This window comes from Pundamilia nyererei, unplaced genomic scaffold, assembly GCF_000239375.1.
Source record: "Pundamilia nyererei isolate P.nyererei 1_Seehausen unplaced genomic scaffold, PunNye1.0 scaffold00082, whole genome shotgun sequence".
In the NCBI taxonomy this organism is placed as follows: Eukaryota; Metazoa; Chordata; class Actinopteri; order Cichliformes; family Cichlidae; genus Pundamilia; species Pundamilia nyererei.
The window spans coordinates 2,036,471-2,045,865 of record NW_005187483.1 but is presented as its reverse complement, the minus strand read 5'-3'; the positions used below and the strand labels follow the sequence as shown (position 1 = coordinate 2,045,865).

At 40.1% G+C, this 9,395-nt stretch overlaps 2 protein-coding genes across 2 annotated transcripts in view; one reads left to right on the top strand and one right to left on the bottom strand.

Annotated features, from left to right (window-relative positions):
- Window positions 1-910, bottom strand: part of snap29 (synaptosome associated protein 29) — a 5,986-nt gene extending 5,076 nt beyond the window's left edge. Inside the window, exon 1 of the mRNA XM_005738199.2 lies at window positions 827-910. The gene's annotated coding sequence lies outside the window, so the exon portion shown is untranslated. The remainder of the gene's footprint in view (window positions 1-826) is intronic.
- Window positions 911-1,031: 121 nt separating this feature from the next.
- pi4kab (phosphatidylinositol 4-kinase, catalytic, alpha b) overlaps window positions 1,032-9,395 on the top strand; it is a 29,071-nt gene continuing 20,707 nt past the window's right edge. The window contains exons 1-16 of the mRNA XM_013912153.1: window positions 1,032-1,300; window positions 2,860-2,976; window positions 3,536-3,629; window positions 3,938-4,026; window positions 4,128-4,200; window positions 4,286-4,548; window positions 4,714-4,780; window positions 5,499-5,647; window positions 5,766-5,831; window positions 5,947-6,043; window positions 6,179-6,370; window positions 6,476-6,576; window positions 6,695-6,824; window positions 7,507-7,636; window positions 7,745-7,840; window positions 7,965-8,148. Coding sequence (XP_013767607.1) covers window positions 1,103-1,300; window positions 2,860-2,976; window positions 3,536-3,629; window positions 3,938-4,026; window positions 4,128-4,200; window positions 4,286-4,548; window positions 4,714-4,780; window positions 5,499-5,647; window positions 5,766-5,831; window positions 5,947-6,043; window positions 6,179-6,370; window positions 6,476-6,576; window positions 6,695-6,824; window positions 7,507-7,636; window positions 7,745-7,840; window positions 7,965-8,148 — 2,046 coding nt within the window. The 5' untranslated portion in view covers window positions 1,032-1,102. The remainder of the gene's footprint in view (window positions 1,301-2,859; window positions 2,977-3,535; window positions 3,630-3,937; window positions 4,027-4,127; window positions 4,201-4,285; window positions 4,549-4,713; window positions 4,781-5,498; window positions 5,648-5,765; window positions 5,832-5,946; window positions 6,044-6,178; window positions 6,371-6,475; window positions 6,577-6,694; window positions 6,825-7,506; window positions 7,637-7,744; window positions 7,841-7,964; window positions 8,149-9,395) is intronic.

Below are 9,395 nucleotides of genomic sequence, written 5' to 3'. Positions count from 1 at the left end.
AGCTCCTGAAACGCAAGACTGCCACACATCTGTTCGACCAACGCCAGTTGATCTAAACGCCAGTAGATCTGGAACACCGGCAGAACCAGGCTCAGTTAAGGACAGGCATCTGCAGATCAGCTGCACACACATCTAGCCATTCCATCTATTTTCTTCTGGTTATCCAATTCAGGGTCATACGGTGGACTGGAACCCATCTCAGGAGTCATAGGGAGAAATGCAGAGCTAACACATAGGAGACTCTTTGGCACAACATGTTGAATTCCATGAACTGAATAGGCGGAGGAAAATGGATAGATCGATCGCACCTCGTCGGGAAGAAACGTTATTTATTATATTTTGGGATCGGATAGCTGAATAATTAAACTATGCGTAACATAATACATCTGCTATTTAGATAATAATTAGTTTTATTAAAACAGTACGTTTTTGTTGATAAAAGAAGGTTAATTGTTCATTTCGAAACTTGTCTGAACTCGTGCGATTACGAAAGCTCCAGCGTGTTAGCTTCGGCTAACTTCAACGTTGTCCAACAAGTAATTCGAGCAAGAGTTAGGTTTGTCAACGTATTTCACATTAATCATCTGCAACAATACCTGCTGTGTTATATTAAGAGGAGAAAAATAAAACAGTATTGCAAGTCAAGAAATGTTTGATGTATCGCCGGGGTGTTGGTCTGCTAGTCAACCGTTAGCTTAACTGCCAGTCAACTCAACGACCACATCCGCAAGAATCACCACAGGCAGTTTTCTCTTATTGAACAAATGCTGTCTAAAAGTGTAAAATAATAAAAAAGACACAGTAACGATTAACTTAACAGACAAACCTTTGACCACAGGAGCCGCGGCAGACGATGTTGTTGCTCTATCAGCTGACTGAACTCTTCCTATCATGTTTGATGACGTTGCACACACACTTTCGCGACAGCTGATCTTGCGTAAAGGAAACGCACACCAGGGCGATATTGGGGTTACTCACTGATAAAAACCCACGCAGGTTGTAATGTAAATAATATAACTACAATCCGTACATTTGCTTAATTTGATCTATTTCAAGCCCTTTGTGAGTGAGTTGCTACGGTAACGAAGAGCCCCTGTTAGAAATGTCCCTGCTGAGTTGCCGTACTGCGGCTCTCCCAGGCAGCCCCGCTCGCTTGTTTCCTCTCAGCGATGAATTGCGCTGGTTTAATGTAGGGGTAAACATGTCCGTAATGGGAGGTGGTACGAGGGGGTTTTATTTTAATACAGTCCTGTCGCTGGCCCGCTCTTTAGCCGCTCACCGCCCCGCACCGGTCGAAAAGGTGAGAAAACAAGCGTGAGCTCCAAAACACGCAATAATTAACCATGTTAGTAAGTAGAAGCAGTGGCAGGGTTGTTCAGGGTGTAGCTGCGCTTCCGCACTGGCGGTGGCTTATTTTGATCAACGACATGACAACCAAGCTAACATTTAACAGTTATGCTCGTATGCTTGTGTGCGAGTCTCCGTGGTTAGAAATCTCTAAAACGCGAGCCGTGGTCTCTAAAACACTGAATCAGAAAAGTGGGCAGTGCAGAGGAAAGTGGCGTCGCTGTGTGGTGCCTGTTACTGCATCGGACGGACAGAGCGGTCAAGCTTGATCGGCACTGCAGTCAAACAGGTTTACAGAGAAATCTTTGAGACAGGAGTTCATTCACAGGCTGCTCTGTTTGTCTTTACTGCTACCAAAATCCGCCTACATGTGTTATATAGTTGGAAACCTGTTGCAGATTGATAGTTGGGTCTTACCAATATAGGAAAGGTTTTTAATTTTGAAAAAAAAAAGAAGCAATGGGTAAATTTTGTAAATGAAAGTAAAGGGTTAGAAGGGAACAAATGAAGCCATTATCAAAAAGCTGTCACCAAGAGTTGTAACTTTAAGGGCTATCATGGGTTATGTTATGTAATGCCCAGTTCCACTGTGTGTTTGAGCTGTAGGGAGGAAACTGCCTGGCACTTTATCAGATATCATAAATGCTTGTATCTTGCTTGCTTGATGGGTTATACAGTGTGCATAGAAGTGTACAGATTCCAGATGTCTTCCGGTAGATGATCAGGTGACCCTGAGCCATCCCTTAGTTGCAATAGGGTAAGGTGATGGAGGCTTCTCGTGATGCACTGTTTCTTCTTCTTTTCACTCTCCCTGTGTTTATATCTCCCTTTACTTTTAACCCTTAGTTATTATTAATATCTGGCTCTCCTTCACAGTGTCTTTTGTCCTGTTTCCCACTCCCCACCCCAAGCTGTCTTGGCAGATGGCTGCCCTTCCCAGAGTCTGGTTCTTCTTGAGGTTTATTTTTGTTGAAAGGGAGTTTTTCCTTGCTACTTTTGCTTGCTCATAGGAGGGTTGTCTGATTGTTGGGGATTTCTCTCTATTAGTGTAGTAGAATTTAATTGAACAGTGTAAGACTAACAAATATTACTCTCATTGAACCACACACTCACTCTGAAACATCTGGAAGTTTGCTTCCGCCACTGAAAAAAAGTATTTTGCCATCTGTAAGTCCACATTTTTGGTAATTATCTAAAATTTTAAATTTTTGGTATCTCAAAACTTTTCCTTAGTAAGTTATACGTATTAGAAAATAACTTGAAATTTCAAGTCATTAAGGCTAATACTTGAGAAAATAACCCCAAAATTTTGACTTATGGATGGTAACACATGCTTGTTTTTCAGTATACAAACAGGTTTTAACACTTGACATATTGTCTAATCCTGTAGTGTTATGTTTTCATATGCTGTGTGACACAAACACACTGGGCTGTCAAGTGAGATAAATCAGCTTGATGTGTGAATATTAGCAGCCTGGACTGTTACTTTAATATTTATTTTTGGCCTTTTAGGTTCAGAAGCTGCAATGTATGTGTCCAGTGGAAGTCCGTGGTGTGTTCACTCTGGATGTGCGTCGCAGAGATGCTGTTATTGCATTGGCTGTGTTTTTGGTGGAATCTGGCTTACAGGTGGGTGGATGTCAGTAAAAAGCTGAGCAGTTTTCATTTCACTTCAAGCTGTTCTGGTAATACAGTGGATTTAAGATTTCATAGTTTAGTTCATTTGATAGTGAAGTATTGGCATTGCATATTGACACAATACTAATTTTCTATTTTCCTAAGTGCTTATCAAACTCTGTTTCACAGGTATAGCAATGGTAATATTGTATTAGAACTATTAGTCCACGTTTGCTCCTGTGCTCTCCTCTGACTACATGTATCCCTGTGATAAGCTTATTCTCATAATCTGATTAATCTGGCGATTAGACATGCAGTTAGCCGTGTAAGCCTCTAACCTCATCACACTTAGACACAGTTGGGAAAGCTTCCCTTCTGTTTGACAGCATAGTGCTGGATGCCTTACTTTTATTTTTAAAGCTGTGATACACTTTCTTTGACCCAGATTTTCTTGTGTGAGATAACCTCGTTGTTTTGATCCGTCAGTGCTTGTCAGGCATGCAAAAGTGCTGATTTTATGCTGCAGAGTGCACTTGTTTGTAGTGTGTAATGATTTGTTTTACTCCTGCAGCACAAAGACATACTTGTTTCTTACTTGCTGAGCCTACTGAGAGGGCTGCCACGGGTCCAATGGATCGAGGAAAGCTCAGGAAAGAAAGGAAAGGGTAAGAAGAATCCTCTTATAGTGAAGCTTTTAGTTTTACAATAGACTCCTTTTACTTGTGGCAGTAGAATTTCTAGCAATTCTTATTAATTAATTGTACTGTGTTGAGATATATTACACTAGACAGATGGGTTAATTTATACTTGAATTGCATATTGTGAACTGCTGTTTCTGTTCAGCATAACGCTCTGTTGCTCTAATTTTGATGTTTACATTTTTGGCAAATCTGCTTATCATTATTTCTTTTCTTTTGTTCAACCTTATGAGGCATTCAATTCAACTGTGTCTGTGTAACTTTCTGCTCCTCAGAATTTCTCCCCGTAGCAGACAACTTCAGCTTCTGTCTAGTGACTCTTCTGTCAGATGTGGCTCAGAAGGATCCAGACTCAAGACAAGAGGTCTGTTTAAAAAGTGGTGATAAATCGTTATATTATTCACAGGGTTGGGGTGCATTGCATTTAAGTGCTAACTCACTGTTTTTGCACTGTTTTCACTATAGATCTTGAACACTATAATGGAGGTCATGCAGGCGTTACAGGATATGTGCCAAACACCGGATAATCATGACAAAGGTATAGATAGAAATGCAACAAACATTCTGACTTTAGCTTTTAAAACAAAAAAAGAACCTTAACGCTGCTCTTTTTTTGTCTGCAGTCTTCCTGTGCAAGTATATTGTTCCCAGCCTGCTTGGCATGACTCGGGCATTTGGCCGCTACAGCCACACAGATGAAGCTCTGTTATCCAAGTTGTTCCCCAAAGATTCTCCTCAGGCACGATGCGTTACAGAGGAAACAGAGGGTGTACGGCGCAGATCCTTCAATGACTTTCGTTCTATTCTGCCGTCCTCACTTCTTACAGTGTGCCAGAGTGATACTCTGCGCAGACGCACCGGGACCAACCTAGATTCATCTGCACAGGTCGGTACATGTTGCCGGATTCCAGACGTGTTTTGCTTGTTCAGGATAATTAGGGGACAATCCAGAGCAATAATAGTTTTATTTGCTTTGTTAATTCATATTATTCAGTGATAATGGTGGTATGTTTCGTTACCCATTAAAGTTGTGTAATGTGCTTTCAAACAGATCAGTACAGATCCAGGAGGCCACTCACCCTGCTCTCCTATAACTCCTAGTCCACATTACTTGGAAGGTAAAACTGAAGAAACAGAAGTTACTTTAAAAATATTTGTGTCTTAGTTTTTAGTTTAGTCTGGCAATTCAGCTCAGCTTATTATTATCAGCTGTCAACATTATGTAACAACTGGGCACTTTTTTTTAGGTTTGTTAGGGTGAACTGCAATATCCCCCATATTGTAACTTTGTAATAAGCCAGACTATAAAAACATTGTAACTGTGGTTAGCCTTTTTTTGTTTGGGTTCATGCTGAGTTTTATAGCTGCTACGTTATGCCAGATTGGCCTTTAATTGCTTTATGCCTGAAGTAGTATTTCCAATCCTGTATTACTCTATAATTTTGGAAATGCCAATTCATTCGTTGTTTGTGGTCAGATTAAGAGTTTTGTAACATTTGCTGTATTTCCACAGATTTCCTGTTAACTATGTTGCATTCCAAACTCGGGGAATGTGTTTTTTGTAAACTGTCTGGGACAGACTCAAAAAGTGTTTTATTTCAGTAATTCTACACTTATAATCTGCAGTATTACAAGCCATAATCTGTTACACAGAAAGGTTTAATTGTTGCTATGGAATGTAGATTCAGTAGAATAATGTGCAACAAAAAAACCCTTATTTTCTAAAGTGAACTAATTCTATATTATTGAAATAGTACCCACTGAGATCTAATGGAAACAGTCATATTTCATCCTACTTGTTTTTGTTAATAATTCTTCTGCTCCCACTGATTTCAGGTGCCTATTTTCCAGACAGCAACACAGTCGACCCTGACTACTATTTCTCTACAGTCAGCTCCAGTTTCTCGGTATCTCCACTCTTCCTGGGGGAAGGAGAAAATGAAGTGGAGGTGCCTGTGGATCTGCTCCGACAGCTCCTTGCCATGGTGCAGTAGCCTACTACCCGTACACTGCTTACAACACTTTAAATCTTTTACTTTTGCTTCTTATCCAGTATATGTATCTTGAGCCTTTACAGTAGTTGTGTGCAATGTTGGCTTGCAGGTGAAGAAGTTTGTGTCAGAGTCCTTTTTGAAAACTCTGGATGCCACAATGACAGAAGTCATAGAGGTAAGCATATGACCGCTGTCGGTGCAGAATTGTAAATGGTAAATTCAAAGTTAGACACAGGATCTTATCAGTTAAGTAATCTGTTCTGTCAATGTCTCCTCTGTTTGTTGTTAAGTGTAATCCTGGAATCAACCTCTATTACAAAACCTTCAGTGACCCTCTCTATGTGTGTGTGTTCAAAATGCTGCGGGACACACTATATTACATGAAAGGTAAAACAACAAAGAGAGCGTATTTATTATGCATTGACAGCAGGCAGCCCTGCCGTTGCTATTGTTCTGTTTGCCAGCCAATTTTGTGCTGAACACTATTTTACAAATACTCATTCTCTCTTTATGTTTTTAAAGCTCTGCAGCCAACGTTTGTGCGGGAAGTGCACGATTTTGTACTGGAACAGTTTAGCAGCAGTCAGTCGGAGCTGCAGAGGGTTCTTCATGACACTGGAGGGCTGCCAGGGGAACAAAGCCCCCTCAAGCTTCGTTGCCAAGCCAACGCTGCATGCGTGGACCTTATGGTGTGGGCCGTTAAAGATGAGCAAGGTAATGGATTGCAGTAGAAAGTGAACAGTGTGTATTCAGACATCATAATCAGAGGGATCTGGATGTGTTTTCTGGTGCTGATGCTGTTATATTTTTTTTCTTCAGGAGCTGAGAATTTGTGTACCAAACTGTCAGAGAAACTGCAGTCAAAAACCTCCAGTAAAGTCATCATTGCCCATATGCCTCTGCTCATCTGTTGCCTACAGGTATAATAATATTAATACAAATGTAGAAAAGTACAGTGTTACAGAAGGTTCTGGACATTTTGTTTCTGTGCTGGGCATTGGTTTAATGGTTTTCTGACTGTCTTCTACTTCATTTCAGGGCCTGGGTCGCCTGTGTGAAAGGTTTCCAGTAGTTGCTCACTCTGCCACAACCTCTCTCAAGGATTTCCTGGTGGTTCCTTCTCCTGTTCTTATAAAACTCTACAAGTACCACAGCCAGTACAACACAGGTGCTTACTGTGTAAAATGGTTTCTTCAAATCCACGTCTGAGCTAAGACTCAAAACTCCTATCCTCATAAGAATTTTGCTCTAAAAACACCATGAAGCATAATTAGGATTTTTTTTTTCACAGCAAATATATATAGTTTAATTTAAAGAGCATAGTCTCTTCCAAGTCTTCACACAGAAAGGACGTTTTCTAAGTTGAACACGGGTTAATAGCACCAAAGTTTCCTATGACTGTGCTGCGGTAAACCTGCAACTTCTGCGTGAAAGTACAGTGAAATTAATATTTCAATTGCCACTTTGAAAACAGCATCCAGCACACATCTATCTTATCCAAAGAACAGCACAGTTGGTGCAAAGATAAATGAGTCATGTTGCTAAGAGCACAATGACAAATATGCATCAATAACAATGTCATTGTCGTGCCTAGACATGTTCATTGATGAGTGGCTACAGACTCAGAGCAGTTGTAAATGTAATTCAGGGTATAGATTTTTGCCTGACCACAGAGTGCTGTGTTTTTATAGACAAGTCATTTAATTTATAAATTACAAAATGCGCTCTTTAGATTTTACACTTGGCTCTTCCTTTATTCACATGTAGCATCTTGTTTTACATAGTGTTATAACTTGTATTCTGTTTGCGCTAATATTTATGTGTTTGTGCTGCTGATACACTTCTTTCAGGCACAGGAGAAATTAGGATAAATGTGACCAATGAGCACTCTCAGTCCACCTTCAACTTACTGTCAAACAGGAAAGACCAGCCTTCCATGTACGAACAGCTCAGAGATATTTCCATTGACAACATCTGCAGGTTGGATACAAACACACCTAGCACTGCTCCTCTGAGATTTAAAAAAATAATTCAACTGTTCTTTTTTTAACTTTCTGTTTTTTACATTTTTGTCCTTTTCTCTCTCAGATGTCTGAAAGCTGGTTTGACAATGGACAATGTCATAGTCGAGGCTTTCTTGGCTAGTCTTTCAAACCGTCTATACATTTCACAGGAGAATGACAAGTGAGCAACGTTTCTAGTAAAAACAAAATACTTTAGACTTTAGAATCACCCAAGTGATATCCAAGTCCTTGACACAGATACCATGATGAACTGCTTTAAAAATAAATAATCTAATTTCTTCCAGGGATGCCCATCTAATTCCAGATCACACCATTCGAGCACTTGGCCACATTGCAGTAGCTCTGAGAGACACTCCGAAAGTCATGGAGCACATTCTTCAGATCCTTCAGCAAAAGTTCTGCCAGCCTCCTTCACAGCTGGATGTGCTCATCATAGACCAGCTTGGCTGTATGGTCATTACAGGAAATGTATGTAGACATTGCAGAGAAACTTGCTCCCCATTTTTAGATGTCTTCATGGTGGACAGGGCATATAGGGAAAGGAGTAAATAATTATCTAACAAATTAAACCATAGGTGAACTGCTTGCCCTAACAAAATCTATGTTCCCTAACAATACTGCTAGCTTCTGGTAATAGCTATTGCTTAAATATACCAAAAGTATAAATACTAACAAAAGTAACCCTTTTTGTGCTGCTACGCCAACCCACGACAGCGGTGGTGTTGGACATGTTTTTGGTTGGTATGTCTATCCTGATGTCATCCTGTCCTTCATATTTATACCTCAGGAACGCTTTGAGGGAATTCCTTTAAGATTGGCACAAACCTTACACTTGGACTAAACATAAGACTGACAACTCAGGAATTCATATACTAATTATCACAAAATATCAAATCAATGTCTGTCAGGATAAAATGATTAAGCTGTAAATATTTCTACATAAAAGATCAAAGATTGTTTTGCAGCTTTATAATATTCAACTTTTGACACTTTGCTTGGCTTTATTCAACACCACAGACAGAAAAGGAGATTGTGACCATACTTATTATTTGATGGGCTACTGAGCTGTTTACATAATATTTGGTCCCACGCTCTTAAATGCCTACAAAATGTGTAATACATATAAACTCATCAGCCCGTTCATTAGGTTCACCATGCTAGTACCAGGTTAGTCCCCTTTTTACCTTCAAAACTGCCTTTAATTATTTGTGGCAAAGATACAAGAAGGTGCTTAAAACATTACTCAGAGATTTTGACCCATTAAAAGATTAGTTGGCTGCACATCTATGATACAAGCCATCACCACCACCAGTCTGACTGAAGGATCTGAAGCTTTCATTTTGTTTGTGCCATATTCTGATCACATCATCCAAATATCACAACAGAAACTGAGACTCCTTAGATCAGGAAACATTTTTCTAGTCTTCTGGTATCCAACTTTGGTTAGCCTGTGCCAATTATAGCCTCAGTGTCCTCTTTGTGACTGACAGAAATGGCACCTTGTGCGGTCTTCTACTGTTTTAGCTCACCTACTTCAAGGTTTAATGTGCTGGTTTAATGTCTCCAGCATACGTTGGTTGGTGAAGAGTGGTTATTTGAATTACTGTTGCCTTCCTGTCAGCTCAAAATAGTCCGGCCATTCCCCTTTGACCACAGGCATGAATAAAACATTTTCACCCAGAGCAATGCTGCTCACTGCATATATTCTCCCCCCC